At 54.3% G+C, this 19,247-nt stretch overlaps 2 protein-coding genes across 2 annotated transcripts in view; one reads left to right on the top strand and one right to left on the bottom strand.

The window, feature by feature from the left end:
* XRRA1 (X-ray radiation resistance associated 1) overlaps positions 1-16,185 on the top strand; it is a 21,123-nt gene extending 4,938 nt beyond the window's left edge. The window contains exons 6-18 of the mRNA XM_075110789.1: positions 511-608; positions 2,756-2,889; positions 3,513-3,611; positions 4,761-5,020; positions 6,025-6,065; positions 6,810-6,926; positions 7,923-8,016; positions 8,708-8,826; positions 9,267-9,521; positions 10,080-10,242; positions 10,364-10,476; positions 11,075-11,180; positions 11,975-16,185. Coding sequence (XP_074966890.1) covers positions 511-608; positions 2,756-2,889; positions 3,513-3,611; positions 4,761-5,020; positions 6,025-6,065; positions 6,810-6,926; positions 7,923-8,016; positions 8,708-8,826; positions 9,267-9,521; positions 10,080-10,242; positions 10,364-10,476; positions 11,075-11,180; positions 11,975-12,216 — 1,841 coding nt within the window. The 3' untranslated portion in view covers positions 12,217-16,185. The remainder of the gene's footprint in view (positions 1-510; positions 609-2,755; positions 2,890-3,512; positions 3,612-4,760; positions 5,021-6,024; positions 6,066-6,809; positions 6,927-7,922; positions 8,017-8,707; positions 8,827-9,266; positions 9,522-10,079; positions 10,243-10,363; positions 10,477-11,074; positions 11,181-11,974) is intronic.
* RNF169 (ring finger protein 169) overlaps positions 13,137-19,247 on the bottom strand; it is a 38,509-nt gene continuing 32,398 nt past the window's right edge. Inside the window, exon 6 of the mRNA XM_075110920.1 lies at positions 13,137-19,247. Coding sequence (XP_074967021.1) covers positions 18,036-19,247 — 1,212 coding nt within the window. The 3' untranslated portion in view covers positions 13,137-18,035.

Genomic DNA, 19,247 nt, shown 5'->3' with positions numbered 1-19,247 from the left:
TAACGATAATTGTGTGCCACTGTGGTATGCTTTTCATTATTAGAAAACAAAGCTCTTTATGAAGAAAATCCCCATTTAATATATAGAAGCGTGGTATAATGAAATGACTTGTCCCAAAGGCTCAGAAGGTTAATGGTTGAGCTGGGAGGTGAATCCAAATCCAGTGTCATGGGCTCAGTTAATCTGAAGAAGAAAAAAGGTGATCCATTTATAACTAGTAAAACATATAAGCTAAATGTGCCATCAGTGGCTTCAGGCGATAATCCAACTTGGGGTGGGGGCACATGCATGAAAGCAAACCAGATGTCAAAGGAGTAGGCTGGTGGGGCATCATGTGCTGTACGGACAACCATCTAACTGAGGGGGCATTTCCTTTCAAACATGCCCACTGATACCACCCGTGCTCTCGTTGTTGCTGGTTTTGGTTCATTCCAGACGCGTGTGACGCATGGCTTGCTCTGTTACTACTGTTCCTCACTCGCTGGAGTGTTTCCTTTTCTACCCTTGCAGAGCCGTTTCGGAAGTTTCCAGGACTGCGGAAACTGCAGCTTTCTTTGAACGGACTAAGAAATCTGAAAATCACTGCTGGAGACTTCCTACATTTGGAAGTAAGATGAGGGGGATCTGAGACCTTGCTCATCTCTTCCCAACTGTCACGCTGAAGCCTACCTGTAGCGTTGATGTGTGTCCCTGCAGTGTGAGTTTGTAGAATCACAGAATCATTAAGGTTCGAAAAGACCTCTCAGGTCATCATGTCCAACCCCCAACCCAACACCCCCAGGCCTCCTAAACCATGGCCCCAAGTCCCACGGCTACACGGTGGTTGAACCCCCCCAGGGACGGTGACTCCCCCACCTCTCTGGGCAGCCTGTGCCAGGGCCTGACCGCTCTGGCAGGGAAGGCATTTTCCCTCACATCCAACCTAAACCTCCCCTGACGCAGCTTGAGGCCGTTCCCTCTCGCCCTGTCACTGGTGACTTGGGAGCAGAGACCAGCCCCCCCCTCACTCCAGCCCCTCTCAGGCAGCTGCAGAGAGCGAGAAGGGCTCCCCTCAGCCCCCCCTTCTCCAGGCTAAACCCCCCAGCTCCCCCAGCCGCCCCCCAGCACACTTGTGCTCCAGACCCTGCCCCAGCCCCGCTGCCCTTCTCTGGACACGCTCCAGCCCCTCCAGGGCCTTCTTGTCCCGAGGGGTCCAAACCTGAGCCCAGCATTCGAGGTGGGGCCTCCCCAGGGCCGAGCACAGGGGCCCCATCCCTGCCCGGCTCCTGCTGGCCACACCAGTGCTGACACAAGCCCGGGGGCTGGTGGCCTCCTTGGCCACCTGGGAACACTGCTGGCTCGTGTTCAGCTATCAAGTTCAGCTGGCAAATCCTCTCAAGTTGCACGGCCGTTCTCTCCTCCTGCTTCCTTGTGACTCTGGGATGTCCTTTCTGCTGTGTCCCTCAAGGACCTTCACATCTTGCTTCCTCCCAAAGAGCAATCCCTCGCAGATCCCCATTGCACAGCCCCTTCCCACAGGACTCGTTTGCCCTGTGATGGGCCACCCCCTTTGCTGTAGGATCCTCTCCCTGCAGTCTGTCAGTCACCTGAGGCATCCATCACCTCCCTGATTCTGTGTGGTCCCCAGCAGATCCCTGTCCTCCTCCACACTGTGCTCTGCGTCTCTGTGTCCCATTCTCCTCCTCTCCAGGTAGGTGTCTGCCTACTCATGGGCTGCCTGTCTAACACAGCAAAGGGGTCAGTTTGTTTTTTCTTTGGAAAAGAGACAAAATGGATCCCAAGAACAAGCAACTGTGACTGGAATAATGGCCCTACTCATCCTCTCCATCCAGCTTGGAGTTGGGTCTCTGCTATAGAGGGCTCAGGGTCTGGCTTAGCTATACTGACCTTATCTAGGCTTGCTCTCCATGGGGAGGTGTCCTTGCCTGGATTTCTGATTGCTGCTGGATATAAAGTTTTGTCTTAAAGGGCTTCTTTCTTCTTGTCTCATTCAAAGAATTGTTAGTGGCTCAGCTGTCAACTTTGATCCTGGCTTCCCTCTTGCCTGCAGGCTTTGGAAGGTCCCCAAACCCATGAAGCTCTCCCATGTTTCTCCCACACACTGTTGGGAACCTGCTCGGGGTTTGACTTGGTGGGCACATGCCTAGGTGATGGGGAACCAAACTTCCAAGGCTTGTGAGGCCAGGGTTCACCCTGTTCATCCCTGTGTGCCTCTGTGTGAGCAGCCCGGTCCGTGGCCTCAGCTACAACAGGTGGGGATGGGACCCACCTAAACTCCCCTTCCTGCCATGCCCCCATGGACCCCAGCTTCATCCATCATCCCAGTGTCCAGGATCTTGTTTGCTGACAGCCTGGAGAAATCAGCCTTGGGAAGGCTGATGGGAACTTCCTATTAAATTGATTTGGAAAGTGCTTTGAGCTCCTCCAGGGGAAATGCAGCCTATTGTAATGCCCCAGCAAAGCTATTCCTGTTCATGTAATCTAGCAACCCTCGTCCTTGCTCCCAGCAGGGTCTGCTCCCTGGCTTTCTCCTGGCTGTTGTCCCATGAGTCACAATTGTGAGTGGGGGACCAGCCCCGAGCTCTTCTGCCAAGGTGCAGAGTCCCACTGCCATCAGTGAAGTCCCTGCAAGTCAGAGATGACTCTGAGGGGGGTGGGAGCCTGACTGTCTCATGTAAATATTTAATATCTACCTAGGGAAAGCCAACAGAGATTGTTCTTTGCTCCAGGGGATTGTTTCTTCTGTTTCCTTCAGGATCTGGATCTCTCCTACAACAACTTGTGCCCCCAGGACGTTTGGACATTGGGAGATTTGCCCCAGCTCAAAGTCCTGTGCTTGACGGCCAATGGGCTTTGGTCTCTGCCTCCGGACCTGGCAGGCTCATGGGAGTAAGCGCACGCAGCGAGCGATGCTTCGGTTCGGTGGGGAGCTGCTGGCGTGCCGGCGGGACGCGCCGGGCAGGGCGATGGAGCAGTGGGGAAGGCAAGGCAGCGGTGAGCGGCGAGGGTGGGCAGCCTGGGATTTATCGGTCAGGGCAGCAAAGCTCTTCCCTTGCAAAACAGAAGATCAAATAACCTAATGGTTGGTGCTGGGTGGCCGGGTAGTGTTATCTCAGCTCAGCCCCCGATAAGCCAGGGTATTTGCTGTCATCGACAGCTAGGGAGGAACCTCTGGTCAGTGATACGGCAGCCCTGTCGGGTGGTTGAGCCACGTGAGTGGGATGCTATTTATTCAGCGTTAATTAGACCCTTCACGTATAGCTTAGCTGCAGTTGCCGTGCCAAGGTATCCACTGTTTGCCATTGTTGGAGATAAGACGCTGAGCTAGATGGTCGTTTGGGCTGATTCAATTTAGCTGCTTTGAGGTAGGCTATCAGTTATCTATTAAAAGAATGAAAACAGCTCTGGCCCAGTCTCCCAGCGGAAACATCTTCCAGCAGTGAGAGCAAACGATGTGCTTTTCACCTGCCTTTGCTTGAGTGTGTTATTAATGAGCCTCTTTGTATCTGTAGCTCTGCTCATTTAAGGTTTCCATCCCTGGAGGTCCTGTCGCTGGATGACAATTGTCTGTCAGACTCGAGCGTCTTTGTGAGCCTTTCTCAGCTCTGCAGGTAAGGAAGCACCTGGCAGCAGACGGCTCTGGCTTCTGGGGGCCGGCGGCTGCCTCTGTCAGCTGTTGCACAGTAGCAGGCTTAAAATGAAACCCAAAATCTTTGTGATTCACTCGGATACTTCCCTGTTTAGTCTCTCTGGTATTGCAAATGGGAGTGGATGGAAGCAAACAGCCTGCCGCAAAGCACAAGCTGGCCAAACCTGGCAGGTGGCTGGTAATTCAGCTCCTGCCCTGGGTGTCTGCTGATCTCCAGGTCTGATTTGAGAAACGGCAGTTGCTTTCTCCATTTTTCCCTTCTTTGCCCCAGATTCATCATTATTTCAGCGCAGCAGCATTAGGAAAGGCTGCAGATCAGCTCCCTCTCTTTGATGTGGGCTTTCATGGTTCAGCTAGGGAGGAGTCACTAGGAAGGGGGGCAGCTCAGCTGGGCTGTGCTGGGTTTGGGGACAGCACAGAGACCTTCCAGTGTTCCCCTGGAGCTTCCAGTGTTCCCCTGGAGCTTCCAGTGCTGTGAACTGGAGGTGGGAATTGGGTCTGGCTTGTTGCCCTGGCTCTGTCAGGACATTCCCAGAGGGAATCATACATTGTCCGCAGTGTTTGTGAGAGAAGAGGGGGAGTGGGGGGAGTGGATGAGGTTTAGGCACGAGGCTGCAGGGCTGGAGTGTGGAGATTTGGGTTTCTGCTCTTCCCTAAGCTGTCTTGTGGCCTTGAGCAAGTGCATTGGTGATGTTATACTTCTGTGGGAAGGTGGAACGTTGTTAGGGAATCCCAGCAGGACCACAGCTCGTCAGAGTCCTGGGTGATTTCATGAACTGTAAGGATGTCTCCTCATCCGTTAAATTTTCATCAACAGGGGAACTTAGAGCTAGATGACCCTCGGACTCGTGTGGGGGACCAAAGTTGCAGGCTTCAGGGGCAATGCCGGGCTGTGCCAAGGGCTGAGCCCGTGGTTGGGGTTTGGAGAGGAGGGGGAACATGGCAGTGAGACGCGGGTGTCACGGATGCCTCCGCACTGCTGCTGGGAAGCTCAGCGAGGAGGCAAGTCGAGGGCCAGCTCCCAGCCCTGCAGGCGCTGGCACGAACAGATGGCCAGGTGCATCCACCGATAGAAAACATGGAGTTTCTCGTGCATTTCTGCTTCCAATAGCCTGAGGCAGCTGAATCTGGACAGGAACAAGATTTCAGCTGTCCCCTACCTGCACCAAGCTGAGAGCCGGCAGTTCTTCCTCCACCCCACGCTGGACGGCCACAGCTTCAGGGCTGAGTGGTACAAGTTCCTGAGCAGCCTCTGGCAGCGGCCCCGGCTGCCGCAGCAGGAGGACACGGAGGTGCCAGCAGAGCTGGAAGCGAAGAAAGGACAGCTTGAATATGTCGTGTTACAGAACGACAGGGATCCAGACAGGACAGGTGAGCAGCGCCTGCCTCTCCCTGCCCGCACTGAAACCACGAGGTGTTTCGGTGGGAGAGGGCTCCATTGTGTCAGGGTGAGGATCTGCTGGGTGTTTACTAGCGAGTGAAGCAGCTTGACAAAATTAAAACAGCGAGGGAGGGATACATGAGACCATTTTAGACATCCCAGCTAACCTGTACAGTCCCTCTGTAATTACTGGGAGTTTACTGGAGATGAATCACCCTAAAGCAGACGTCTCCCGTGGTTCAGACAGAAGCGCCTCTTCCTCTCTCCTGGACTTCCCCAGGGCAGCTTGCTCCAAAGGAGACATTGCATGCCGGCTGGGAGGAATGCTGGCAAAAATAGGGAAGTGGATTACTGTGGATCCTGGACAGGCAGAGGGCAGGAAGGTTGTGTGAGTAGGTAGCCCATGCACAGGTCTGCATTCCTGGGGTAGGTCAGCTCTCCCCTCTGGATGCCCGTACTGAAGGGTGATGCGCACACCATGCTGGGCCATGCGAAGGCAAGGATCCAGAGGCTGCCTGGCGTCACCTACGTGGATCGGGCTGTGATGGAGGCTGCTGGTGGGGCTCCTCCAACCACTTCCTCTCTCCCCTGGCTTGCTGTAGCAGTCCCTGTTGTTAGGTATTCGTGGAGCAGGCAACGGTGCAACTTCTGGGGCAGGCCGGGCGGTAGCAGCGTGATGTCGGAAGGGCCTCGTGCTCCCGGGCGAGATTCCAAACCAAAATCTACCTGTGGGGAGCTCCCAGCTGCCCTGGGGCCAGTAGCAGGGTTTCTGCTGTGTTTGAGGGATGTGGACCTCACCTGGAGTGATGGGGCTGTCAGCAAGCCTGCTACGGTGTGACTGATCCTCCCTCACCTTGGGTATGGTCTTGCCATGGAGCCAGATCCTGCCTGACGCTAACTTGCTTTTCCAGGGTAATTCCAGCCTTGCCATGGCCGGGTCTGGCCCAACACGGCTTCACCTAGAAACCCTCACTTTGCTTGTGTTTCATTGCAGAGGTTGTTTATAATTCTGGCTCTCAGGAACACCCAGCGCTGGTAAGAATCGTTGGCCGATCTGTGATTTGGGGTGTGAGCTTCAAAACTGCCCTTCCCCAAGCCTCTCAGCTGAGTTTCAGTAAGCCTGTGTGTGCAGCTGGGGCTCTGGGTGCCTGCAAGGCTTGCAGTGAGTATCGTCTCTCATCAGGGAGATCAGGAGCAAATCTTCCCGTGACCAAGGGAGCTTAAACCTATATCACTTTCAAATAAATGCTGGGTTGCTCTTTGCTTGTGACTGTGTCCTCCCGGCACGGGGAAGCGTGTTCTCCGGCTCAGGTGGAGACTGCAGCTCAGGAGCTGGGAGTTCATTCCTTCTTAGCACCGTAATCTTTTTCCCGCCACATTTATTTACACGATGCTCTTCAGGATCAGATGTTTGAAGCCAAAGACGCTGATTTTTATTACAACTTGAGAAAGGGGCTGAGCTTCAGAGACTCTGAGCGCTCGCAGCATGTTCTAGTGTAACGCGCACGTGCATGCAGACGCTCGCTCCCCAAGAGCAGAGCTGCTCCCCACGGGCCTGTGCACGTTTTCAGTCCTGGGCGATGGAGTTTGGTGCGTTTGACGTGACTCCCTGGAGGGCTCCCACAGTAACGCAGAGGCCAAAGCAAGCTGCCACGAGACAACCTCCTAAATGGGTCTGAACCAAAAGCTCTTCAAGTTTTAGCTGTCTTTGGGCTCAGGAGGGTGGATTCCTGCAGCTGGAGTGGTGTCTCTGCTCACACTCTTCCTCCTCTCTTTAAGGTTGTTCCCAGGGAGGGAGAACCATCTGCCTTGAGGGCTCTGCTGACTCCCTCCACGCGCAGGGACGTTTGTGCTCCCTTTCCTGCACTGAAGCATCTCAGCCTGGCCTTCAACAAGGTGATTCGGGTCCTGTAGTTCCAGAGAAGCGTAAAGATTCAGCTGCTTGAGCCCGGCCTTAGTTCCTGGGAGACACCCTTGGTCTTTACCTGCCACTGCAGAAGGGTACAGCTCTCCCTGGCTCCTGTGTCCATCTGCCAGCCCACAGGCGTGTGTCAGATACCCAGGACCTCTCAGGTGGGACAGGATGCCTATTTAGGCAGCTGAATTGCACCCAGCTTGCCTAAACCCTTGCATATTTGGGGATTTAATCAGAGAATGGGATATCTGAAGGACCACCGTCCCCCTGGACTGATCCTTTGCTGGAGCTACACGGTGAATGGCGATGTCTCACCAAGAACTTAGTACTGGTTTGGTGCCAGGTTATATATATCTGCTGAGCCACACCGGCTTCTCAGTGTGCCCCGACAGACAAGTAACACATTCATTTAACCTTCCCTTCCTGGTGCTTTTCCCTCCTGCCAGGCCTTAACTCAAGCTGCTTCCCAGCCGGGTGAGCTGGCAGTATGATGTCCCCTGCCTAGCGAGGGACATCCCCCTGGGACATGATGGTGCGGCTCTGCTTGCTTGCAAAGTGAGCTCTGCTGCTGTTCCCCGTGTGTCATCACCCTGTTTTAGATCACTGCCTTGTTGGTGAGCTGGTTTCTGGGCCAGGCTGTGGTTTGGAGCTGCAAGGTTTGGAGCTGCAGCTCTTCTGAGCAGGAATAAAGTCCTGCCTCTCCACCTTGCAGCTCTTCTGAGCATTGGAGGCACCAGTCCTCTCGCTGCAGCAGGCAGGAGGGAGAGAGGAGCACTGCCTCTGCCCTCAATACTCACAGGCATCGCTTGTTAAGGGATGCCATTTCCCTCCTCCTCCTCCCCACTGCACATACCTGCCCAGTACCAGGTCCCCACGCACTGGAGGGACGTGCTTTGGAGGGAGTGTTGGGATGAAACTCTACAGCCTCCGGCATGACTCAGTGCTTAGAGCAAACAGTAGGCTATTTTATCTCACAGATCGCAGATGAGACAGCTCTTCTACCCGTGGCTTTCTTCCCGTGCCTGAAGGAGCTGACGTTTCACAACAACCCTCTCACCACCACCCGGAGCGGTACAGTATGAGCCTGGCTCCGTGGGGGGACTCCTGCTTTGTCCCTCCTTCTTGGTTAGCTCTCTGGGACAGGGACCACGTTGTCTTTTGGTGTTTGGACACTCCTACCATGCTGGCCCTGACCCCCAAGAAGGTGCTCTAATCATTGCTGCTCTCTAAAAAGCAATGCAGATGAGCACTGCTCTTGCAAATGCTGTTAACGCCCTGCTGTTGCTTGTGGCTCCATCGAAGTCCGTAACAGCCCATCTGTGACTCCAGCAGCGCAGTCTCAGGCTAAGTTTTGCTCCCCAAATGGTGTTTATCCCACAAAGGGTTTGTCTGCAGCTGGCCCAGGTTCCCTCCTGCAGCAGCTTTCTGAGCAGGGGGGATAAACCCCAAACGTGCGTGTGGCCTTGATAGCCAGAAGGATGCAGATGAAACGTTGCCATGGTGTTGCTCCCTACACGAGCTACGTGTAGACTAGTAAATAAAACAGGTCAGGACTCCTCCTCTGGCCTTGGTGGTATGTAGCCCAGTCTGGTGTGCGTCTTTAGGGCTAAAGCATCTCCCTGCAAACAGGGTGGCTTCTGTTCTGGTTCCTGAGCTGAGTCTGCAGTTAGTTGGCACAGGCCAGAGCATGCTGCCACTGAAGGAGCGGGGCACGGGCTCTCTACCAGCTGCCTGCAGCTCCGGTGAACCTCTGCTCCTGCAGGGCAGCCGCCTCTGCTGACCCAGCTCCTCCAGCACAATCTGGGGATTAAACTCGTCCGACAGAAGAGTCTAGCCATGGAGAGGAGGCACTTCTCCATCCCTCTCAAAGCCAGCCGCAAGGTAAGGAGGGATGCACCTTTGGAGCATGGGGTTTGTCCTGCCTAAGGCGGGGACGAAACCCTTGCTGCGGTATTCGGGGCAGGATTGCCCCGGAACCGACTTGCTGTGGAGCATGGGAAGATCTGGTGGGACACACGGATTCCAGCGGGGTTGGAAGGATAGAGGGAAAAGTAGGAAGGATTGGAGGTATTCTGCTCAGGATGAGGCTGGGGAGTCCAACCACCCCCTTATTGCTGCCCCAGGCAGGGTTTGTCACTGGGTTTTTGGGATCTGTCCTGCCCATTGGGCAGGCTCAGGGGTCCTGCGGGACTGAAACTGCTGCAGGGTGTCCCTGGAGCCGGGGCTGCCCTGGCACTCTGTCCTGTAAGGACCAGCCGCTGGCCCCAACCCCATGCTGACACTCATGGCAGCGTGCATGGACGTCTGTTGTGTCCCCTCAGGTCACGTCTCATCTCCCCAAAGTCACAAAGCAGCCGCTGATGCTGAAAGCTCCTGTCAAGACCTTTCTCTGGAAACAGCTCCCAGCTGCTGCGGCGGCTGCGAGAGATGCTGCGCCTCCGAGTCTGGCCCAGCCACTGACCCCCATCAGCTCTGCAGCCCCAGCCGGCAACCGGCGGACGGTGCTGGGGGAAGGTGACCCCAGGCCTCCTCCTGGCTCAGCTGAGGAGGACGTTGCTTCTTTCTTCATGACACAGGTGAGGCCAGGCTGTAAGTGTTCAGGGCTTGTCCAGCAACGGTCCATAGATGGATCTTCGTTTCCTAAGTGAATGTGTATGTGCTGTGGGTACCAGTGGTTATAACCCTCCTTTGACTGCAAGGGGTTTAAGGAAGGAAGCACTAGAAAGAAGCAAAACGCAACGTTGTGACCAAGAACAAGAACTGGCGGCCTGTTTTGCTGGGAGGCACGGGGCTGTGCTGGCTTGGTGGGTAGCTCCAGCTGCAGGAACTCATCAGTCCAGCATCATCCCTGCAGCATCTGCTGGAAAACTCCCTCCTAGAGTTCACCAGGGTAGCTTTTTGACTTCATTTTCCTGAAAATCTTGGGATTATCAGGGGAAAAAAGTCTGTGCCAGGATGGGGATGGCCCCTCTCTCCCCTGTGCCCAGACCCACTGAGCAGAGATGGGATGAGGTGGTGGCTCCGTGGCCTGGTGCCACTGGGAGAGACCTCTGGCAGGACAGGCTCTGGGTGACTCCATCAGCTTGACTGGTGAGAAACGGCCACCATGAATTCCTTTATTTTACTGCTTTGAGGTAGAGGATGTGTCCAGACCCCTGCCAGGGCCCGTGGCAGAGGGCAGGCTGGAGAAGAGTGAGCAGAAGGGCGAAGGAAGCTCCCAGGTGGTTCCAGAGCGATACAAAGGCTATGAGGAGCTGCTCGGTGGAGACACAGACCCAGATTTTATCGAGCCAGTCGGTGAGTGAGGACAGCAGGTGGCTTTTGCTCAGAAAAGTCTTGGCAGGTTGATTGGCATGGTCCGCTCTGACCAAGAAAGAAGCAGCAAAGGCTTTTGTTCCATTTTCCCTCTGGTTCACAGGGATGCAGAAGAACGTGCAGGCACTGTACAACATCCTGAAACATCCCCTGGTTTACCGGGACACGAAGCCACGACTAGACAGCCTACAGAAGCCCTACGTCCCTCGGAAAAAGGTAAAGAGCTGAAGCTTTGGAGGGAGAATGGTTGTGTCTGTATCAGGGTCAACCCACATGTCTGGATGGGTGCTGAGTGCCTGAGCGTGGGCTTGGCCCCAGTTCCTGATCCCAGCCCCTCACTGTTCTCTCTCTCCCTCGTGGTGTGGGCACGCAGCCCCCAGGGGAACCCACCGCAGGGATGGGGCAGCTCAGCACACTGGGGCCAGAAAATGGCCAAGAGCTGTGCTAACACCTGGGCAGCGCGGGGGGAACCGCCTGTCACCAAGGGCCTGGAGAAAGCCAGCCCCCTGCCAAGGGAGGTGGAGGAAACAGCCTCCGAGCCAGGTCTGTGGGGTGGGTTGTAGTAGAATAACAGCCCCTGGATCCACTGCACTGCTCTGGGGTCGTGAAAAGCTGATCCAGAGTTCCTCAAAACACCTGTAATCTTAAGGCAGTGTTGAAACCGGACTGGCTTGGTCCAAAAAAAAAAAGGCTGTCTCACCTACCTCATGCAGAGCACAAACCATGTTAGTTTAGGAGAAGGGGCAGGAAAAGGAGGCGGAGGATCATCGGCCTGGAGGGGAGGCATGCTGCAGCTTCCTGGTCTTCCTTGCAGCACAGGAGGATGCCTGGCCCGCCCGCGCGAAAGACAAGAGCAGAGATCCTGGAAGGAATCCTGACGGCCATGAGAAACACCTCGACCATCACCGAAATCCCCTTAGGTACGTCCCTGCATTCCCAGTCTCTCCTGCTGACGGCAGGGGCAGGACCTGAACATAAAGGTGTCCCTGAGCTGGCGGGGTCCCGGGGTGCGGCTTTGTTGGGGATGGAGGGTGCCTCCCGCCATGTCCCTGGGGAGAAGACAGGGGCTTCGCCTGCCGAACGCCCTCAGCCCACCACGAAGTTGGACCCTGATGCTCTGCCCACCCATTAACAGAGGGCTAAATGCACCGCAGACACTGCTGGGGTCCCAGGGATCCACAGCTGGGTTAACCGAACCCCAAAGCCAGCTGGTGGGAGAACGGCTTGGGAGGAAAAGTGGGTTTGCCCCGAGATGAAGCAGGACTCGGGTCTCCATCCATGTTTTATCTCCGTCCCAGCCCCGATGGTGGTACAACCCTGAACTAGTGCAAGCAGGACCCAGCTACTCCCTGGTACTGTCTCTTTTCCCTGCACCAACTGGGGAAGAGAGGAGGAAAGAGAGGCAAGAAATTAAGGCACTTTTTACAGGCTACAGTAAGAGCCACTGCCCCGGCTTGAACTCAGCACGTCTTCACTCTTGAGTTACCCAAGACCACCGGTGCCTTTGCTTTTGGGGCTCCCGTGTTTCACGCGGGCGCCAGGATGGAGCTGGATCCCAGCAGCCGCCTTTGTGCCCCTGCCACGGTGACGTGCCCCGTGCTGCGGGGACAGGAGGGCTGGGGCCGCTGGCAGGCGGAAGGGTGGGAGGGAAGATCAAATATTGCAGCCAAGGAGCCGTCCCATCGTTCTGCTCACACCCCTGGTGTTTTCCCAGCATCTGTTTTGCAAAAGAGGAAATCCAGCTCCAAGGTGTACCAGGAGGCACGGAGGCTGATGGAGGAATTCCAGGAGGTGTTTGAGATCCCCCCTGCAACCATCGGCGAGGAGACGGCCACGCCATCGCGTGAGGGCCATGTGGTAAAAGCCCTTCTCGCAGGGGCGACGTCCAAGCAGGGGAGCCCCAAACAGCGACAGCTGCCAGGGAGGAGAGTGGCCAAGAAGGCGCCCGAAGTTTAGTCCGCAGTATAGCCAGGAGTTGAATAAAGCATCCCACACCTTGGTCCTCTTGGGTAAAACGTACGTTATTTTGTAACTTGTTTGGAGCCATTCTTCCCCTCCTGAGGTTGCAAAATTGAGTGCGGTGACAAGATTAATCTCAGGCTTTTAGGCAGCGACTTCCAGTTCTTGAAAGCACCGATGCAGCCACAACACTGCCATGACAGCACGTAAAAACCACGGCTGCTTTCTTACACTTTGTAAGAAAAACTGCTGCACCTTCTGGGCGCTGCAGGCAGGTTTTGGCCAGCAACAAACAGGGCAGAGAGTGCTGTGACTGCTGCGTCCTGCGATGAGCACAGCTCACGACGGGGCTCTGCCTGCGCCAATGGGGTCGTACAAGGAGGGTTTGTGGGCGAGCAGCAACGCCGCCACCACCATTATCGGAGCGGCAAGCCAATGCGAGCTCCCCCCGTTCTCCCAGCTCTCGCCGTCGTCCCAGCATCGCTCTGTCCCGCAGCCAAGCGCTGGGGAAAATCTGTCTGACGCCGGGGCAGCGCTGCTCGTGGCCGCTCTGAGCACGGGGCCCCATCCCGCCGGACCCCAGCGTGCTCAGGGAGCCGAGCTGGGCGCAGACCAGTTATTAACACCCCAAATCCATCCCGTGGTCTGGCACCCCTAAAACCAGCGGTGTCAGTGCCACCGGAGGGGTTGGGCCGAGCGACAGGGGGGTGATGGGAGGATGCTCCCCTCCCACTGGCTGCTCACCTACATGAAAAATACGCCGTTATACTCACCTTCGCCTTCATTTTTTTTTAATTTCCTGCAAAACATTAATCAACAACCTCATTCAGGCAAGGGCAACGGCAACCCCTTCGGGATAAGCAGCAATAGGGTCCTGCTTGTTTCCAAGCGTAGCAACTTCAGCAGAAACAGGTTAGTTCACTGTCAGAACCTGGTTTTATTCTGTTTTAACCTCGGCCTTTGTCCTGCAGTTAAAAGTCCTCGTTGCTGTTAAAATGTACACGGTATTTGTACACAGTTGGCATATTTCTGGTTTGTGACAATTATTATTATTTTTTTTTTTTTTCACAAGCAGGGTTTACTCTGTTCCAAATAACAGAAGCCACAACATGACAGACGCCTGCATGTCATTTTACCCACACATTTTACACATGCAAGTCTACAGTCCTTCAGTAACTTCCATCGCTTTTTAAAACATTCGGATGAAGCCACGGTGGTTCAGCTGAGACCCAAAAACAACCGTAAGTCTTTTTACCACCCCGGTGCTCCGCTGGCGAGCTGAGGAGAACACGAAAGCGCAATGATTTAAAGCATTATTGGGGGGGGAAAAGAAGTGTAGCAACATCTAGGTTTGTTTTGAACAGTTTGACAGTAAACACCAAGGAAACCAGGCGAACACAAACCCCCTCTGCAACCAGGTGAAGGTTTTTCCGTTTGCATAGTGAAGAGCTAATGCTAGAGCCGACGCTTCGCGGTGTTTTAGACACGGGGAAGGGAAAAGTTTGTGTCCGATGTGTGCGACACGTGGGGATCATCCCAGCTTCTGCGCTGTGGTTCGAACCGGCATCGCGTCCCAGCTGCCACCCGCGGGGACGCGCCGACGGCCTCCGTGGCCGATGACGACGGTTGGACGCGAGACCGTCACGTCCAACAGTCATTAGTTTTCGTCTCAGGTCTCCCAGCGGGTGGGAGAGGTCGGGTTTTCGTCAAACGCTTCCCCGCCCTGCGCTTGGGACGAGCTCCTCGTCAACCTTTCACTGGACAACTGGGAGACGGCACGGGGCTGTCGGAGGGTCCAGGCGGAGCCCTGGGGTCTGTCCTCGGAGCATTGCTAAAGGCTTGTTTTTTAAAACCAGGGATAGTCTTTTAAGGCTTCAAACACCACCCCCCCCTTGCTCTCATTACGAAAATACAAAGAAGCGCTTGTTCAAGCTACACTTCATGACTACTGTGCACTGCATGTACAATAGCATTTGAAGAAAAATACTGACAATATAGAACAACATTATACAATCATCTGGCGGGACCCCTTCTTTTGGCACTTTTCCTTCATTTATCTGATCTCACGGACTCCAAACACGGACCTTTCCGTACCTCTTTTCCCAGGCAGAGAGCTCCGGAGGGTCAGAAAGTAATTTTTCTGGAGTCACCGGTATCTTTGGCAGACACGATCCTTCTATCTTCAAACCGACCCCAGCCCCTCCAGCGCCACCGGCAGTGCAATCCCTTGACCTGTTTTTTTTTTCCCCTCACAAGAGAAGACAGCTTCACATTTTGGGAGGGTGCTCGCACGCCCGTGCTGTCCCACAGCCGGCAAGGACTGCCTTCATCCCGCAGAGAAGGCGGCTGCAGGAGGGAGGAGGGTTAGAAATGACTTTCACGTAACCGGAAATAAATACTTGGTTTCATCTTAGAGCCTCTGCAGACCTTGTGCTGCACCCACCGTTCAGCAAGAGGTATTTTACTTCTCAGCTGGCATTATTTGTGGCAAAGGACCTTTAAAGGGTGGAGGCTGGGAATTCCTGCTCTTTTAAGTGTAATTATATACAATTATATTTTTTTTTTTTTGTGCAAGCTTACACAAACGTAGAGTGTTAAATTAATAAAAACATTCATCCTAGCTTGACACCGCCTCAAGTCTCGAACCCGACGCTGCCTCGGGTGGATCGCGGCCAGGGCGGTCGCTCTCGCTAGCTCAGGAAGAAGGCGAGGGGGTCTAGGCGAGAACGATCCATGTCTTCCCAAGTCCTTAAGCAACAAGAGGGAGAAGCGAACGGAGAAACGCAGCCAACAGCTTCATCGGACTAAAAGCAAAACAACCTGTGGGCGCGCAACCTCATGAGAAAAGACCGATCCCGCCCTGATGCTTTACTGAAAGCCGCCGCAACCGCAACCCTTCCGCGACACGATGGCGACGCCACGTCCAAAGGTGTCTCCTTCAACGCGGATGCAACGGACCGTGCGCGATGCTCAGGGAGCCGAGCAGCGCTGCCAGGCTGTGGGCTCTCTGTTCCCAGGGGTGCCGGCTGCCCGGCGAAGGCGAGGTCTGGGAAGCCGGGGGCGCGAGGGGTCCCACTAAGCCTTTTTTGGCTGGGGGCGAGCTCCAGTTTAGGCATCGCTTCCCACGCTTCCGCCCAGCTCGGATTTAGAAAGAGGAAATTAACGCACAAAAACCTAAATATTTAGGTAATCTTTTAAAAAGAAGATATTTAAGACACTGGCCTGATGTGTTGGGACTGTGAAATCTATTTCAAGAGGGGAAAGAATACATTCAGCGTGTAAATCTAGTTTTCTGTGGTGTAGGCTTGCTCAGAGAGCACCCGGCAGCCCAAGCCTGGGTGAAACCCACACAAGCGCAGCGAGAAATAAGGAAACTGTTTAGGGAAGTTTGATCTGAGCTCGCAGGATTAACTGTGGGGAAGGGGCAGGGAGAAGGAGGCCTGTAAAAATAAATATAAATTGAGATGCACTCAAGAAGTGCGTGCTTTAGCTCAAAATGTTGGGGAAAAATGGCATGAATTCAGAGCACAAGCTGTGGGTTTCCCTCCTGCTGCAGAGGGCAGATCTAGGCCATCGCTACTTCTCTCTGCGCTGCTCTTCTAGGTCGGGTCAAGGCTCTAATTACTTAATTTCCTTCCAATTCACAGCTGGGGGCAGGAGCAGGATTCGGTTTGGGTCAAAAGTGCCTGCTTCGATCAGCACCTAACGAGGCTGCGGCGCGTGAGAGGGCACGGGAAGCCGCGGCCCACGAGCCGCAACGGGTAGGCAGAGCAGGCCAGGTCTACCGAGCCCTAGGTACGGCTTTAAACATCCAGTAGTTTGTGTGTTAAGGAGATACAGAGATAGATATATATATTACGGAATCATTGCTATAAGATTTCTCAAAACAAAAGTGTCAATCTGTTGAAATATAGTATTTAAAATATATAAATTTTATCCATTAAAATATAAGATTTCTTTTTTTTTTTTAAAAAATCCAGTTCACTTAGGAAAAAAGCGCCAGGGTCCTCGCAGTTATGCAGGTTTGCCGGGAGAGAAAAAGAAAACCAGTTCCTGATTGGTATTTTTTTTTTTTAACCATTTAAGATGGAGGGAGAAATTCAACCATTTTTTGTTTTTAGAGAAGAGGAAATTGGGTAACGACCGTTCTCTTAGATCAGATCCACCTGTTCAAATGCACTGGCTGTCCTCCCTTCACGCCACGGGTCACCGTAAGTTTGCCCCAGCACTGTGCTTCAGTTCCATCCTGAAAACACCGCTCGTCATCTGGCACGCGGGTCAGCGAGAGCGATAACGCCGCAGCCTCCGCCCCCGGAGAAGGTCCCCGTGGGCACCGCGGTTCCCCAGTGAATACTCTGCAAGGCAGCTTTCAAGTATCAAGTTGAGCTGATGTTTTCCGAGCCTGGATTACTGGAAATAATCAAGGAAATGACTGTGCTGTTAATGGACGATGGGGAAGAGCGTTAGAAACACCAAGATGCCACTGAAGGCCACATGTAGGCAGATGACACACGCTCCACCAAGCCCAGGCTCCGAACTAGCTCTGGTCCAGGCTGCTGGGCCTGACTCCATGCCTTAAGCAGCAATTTTTAGTGTGTGGCTCACCTGAACTTTGTTAGTGGTTTGAACGTGAAGACAGCTAGCTCGGAGCAGGGGCAGGGCAGGCTTGCGTCGCCCTGAGCGCCTGCGGCCGTGTGCCCGCGGGCCGGGAGGGCTGGGGTCCGGTCCCAACTCCACCGCCGGGCGCCTGGGAGAGGACGGTGATGCGTCAGATACCTCGGGGATGCCTCCTCGCGCCGTTCGTGGATGCGTAAGGACAGGTCTCGTGTGCTGAGGGATCTCTTAACCAAGCAAGAACCTGCAGGGTGCATGTCAGCAGGGAGAACGTCCTTCCTGAAATCACCCGGCCACCGCTTCCCTTCCTAGACTTCAACGCTAGCGGGAAGAACGTGAAACCCTCTCGCCTCGGAAGAGCCAGGGACTGGGAGAAAAGCTGCATTGGCTCCCTGGGTCACAGCGCCCAGAGCACGGCTCCCAGCTGCTCCACCCAAGCCCTCTGCTGTGTCACTAACACGAACGTCCAAGTTCCTATAAGGCTTTTCAGTAAACATCCTTATTTTATGTTTTTCTTCACGGCATTTGGCTTTCTACTTCAAGAAAGTAACCTACGATCTGTACTGCTGGTGCAGACAGTGAGATACATTCATTTATAAGCGCTACGGGTGGATCTATTTGGTACTTCCTAGCAGAAACGCAGATCAGCCTCCCTCCCCAACAGCCCTCAAGTCAGGTCATTTGAACACGCCGACACCGGTAACAGTCTGACCACCACATCCAGCTGCAGTGTAAGGAAGAAAGTGGGGCGGGCAGAGAGATTAAAGCTGGTTCTAGGACAGAAAAAGCCTACTTTCCATGAGCAGGGCTCTGATTTCTCATGGCATACTGAAGCGACAAGGCAAGGAACGGACGAGGTCCTTATCCCGTACCCCGCGTACTGCTCACGCGACCCTCCCAGCTGGGGAACCCGAATGTCACCGACTGCACGTAGAGGCGTTGCAGTGTATTCACGGGGACGATGGACACTTCTTTCAGACCAATGGACCAGAAAGCTGGAGGATTTTTTTCCTCTCTTTTTTTTTTTTTGTTTTGTTAATCTGAAAGGACTCTGGCTTCTCTCTGAACTGGACCTACCAATGTCTTACCACCAAAACGAAAAAACAATTGTTGTGGGTGGAAATATGACAAAAAATAGTTTTCCTATAAGATAATCTCATAAACCTCATCGTCCTCTAGAAAGGCAACATCGTCCACCAGTGCTACTTAGCACCCAGAGTGCTCTTCGACCGCAGCAGATACCGATCGACTCTGACTTTCCGCCTATCCACTGTCCTGTTCTCGCTGTCGAAAATCCGCTGCAGATGCAGGGCCAACCTCCTGTCCTCCTCCTCTTGCTGGAGCTTCTGCTCCACCTCCCGTACCAAGCGATCCTCCGGAGGCAAGCCCACCTCCCCTGCCGCGTGCCTCAGTCTTTTGACGGAGCCGTTGTGCTCCAAGTGCTTCGTTTTGCAGCGTCTCTTCCGACCCCGTCTCAGCGACGGGGGTTGTTCCCCGATGATGTTCTCAACAGAATTGCAGGTGCTGTTCTGCACGTTGATCAATTCGCTGTTATTCAGGTATTTCAGCTGCTTTTTTCCCGGTGTCTTGACGGGGACTCCGAGCGTGCTGTTGTCAGGCAGCGATGCACTGACGCCCATGAGTCTTCTGCTCAGCATTTTCGGGCCAAGACTAAGACAGGATTTGTCCATGAACGCCGTCACTTTGAGGTCAGGGACTTCGGACACTCGTGTGTTTAGGGAGGTTACGTTTGATCTCGCATCTGGTTCGGCAGCGCTGTCGTCCGTTGTTAAGGCCTGTGAATCTCTGTTCTTCTCGCTCCCTCTTCCCAGCTTCGTTTCACTGATAGAAGGAAAGAAATCCAGCTCGGGGCGAGGATCTCCTGTTGTGTCAGGTGCAAGGTGATCTTCCTGCACTTGCGGCTGCTCTTTAGTGCAACTGCTGGAGTTGGTGATATCAGGAACTACAATGTCTTCCCCGGGCTCGGAAGCCAAGGACGTAAGGGTCGCTTTAGAGAGAGTCTTTTTGATCTGGCGCTCCTGAAATATCTGCTCCCATTTTTTCAGTATTCTAGGACTGGCCTCGTAGGTGGTCGGCTTCTGCAGGCTCCGGTTCAGGTTTCTTGGGGTGGACTTGATAATGAGAGGGCTCAGGACTCTGCCATCAGGAAGCCTTTTCGGAGGGGTACATGGGGAGCAGACGATAGGCTTGAAGTGGTTGAGCTCTTCTGAGATGCTGTCATTGCTCTCGGGGCTGATGGACCGCTCCGGCTTGTGCAGGGCTGAGAGGGACGAAACAGGGTTGAGAACCAGGCGTTTCTCTGCTGTCAGGTCCGGGGCGGAGAGGCAGCGGTTGTTTTGGGTGGACGACAAAACTCCAACCAGCGGCGTCGACGTGCTGGTGACGGGCGGCAC

This window comes from Phalacrocorax aristotelis, chromosome 1 (genome assembly GCF_949628215.1).
Source record: "Phalacrocorax aristotelis chromosome 1, bGulAri2.1, whole genome shotgun sequence".
Classification (NCBI taxonomy): Eukaryota; Metazoa; Chordata; class Aves; order Suliformes; family Phalacrocoracidae; genus Phalacrocorax; species Phalacrocorax aristotelis.
This window is presented reverse-complemented; position numbering and strand designations above follow the sequence as displayed.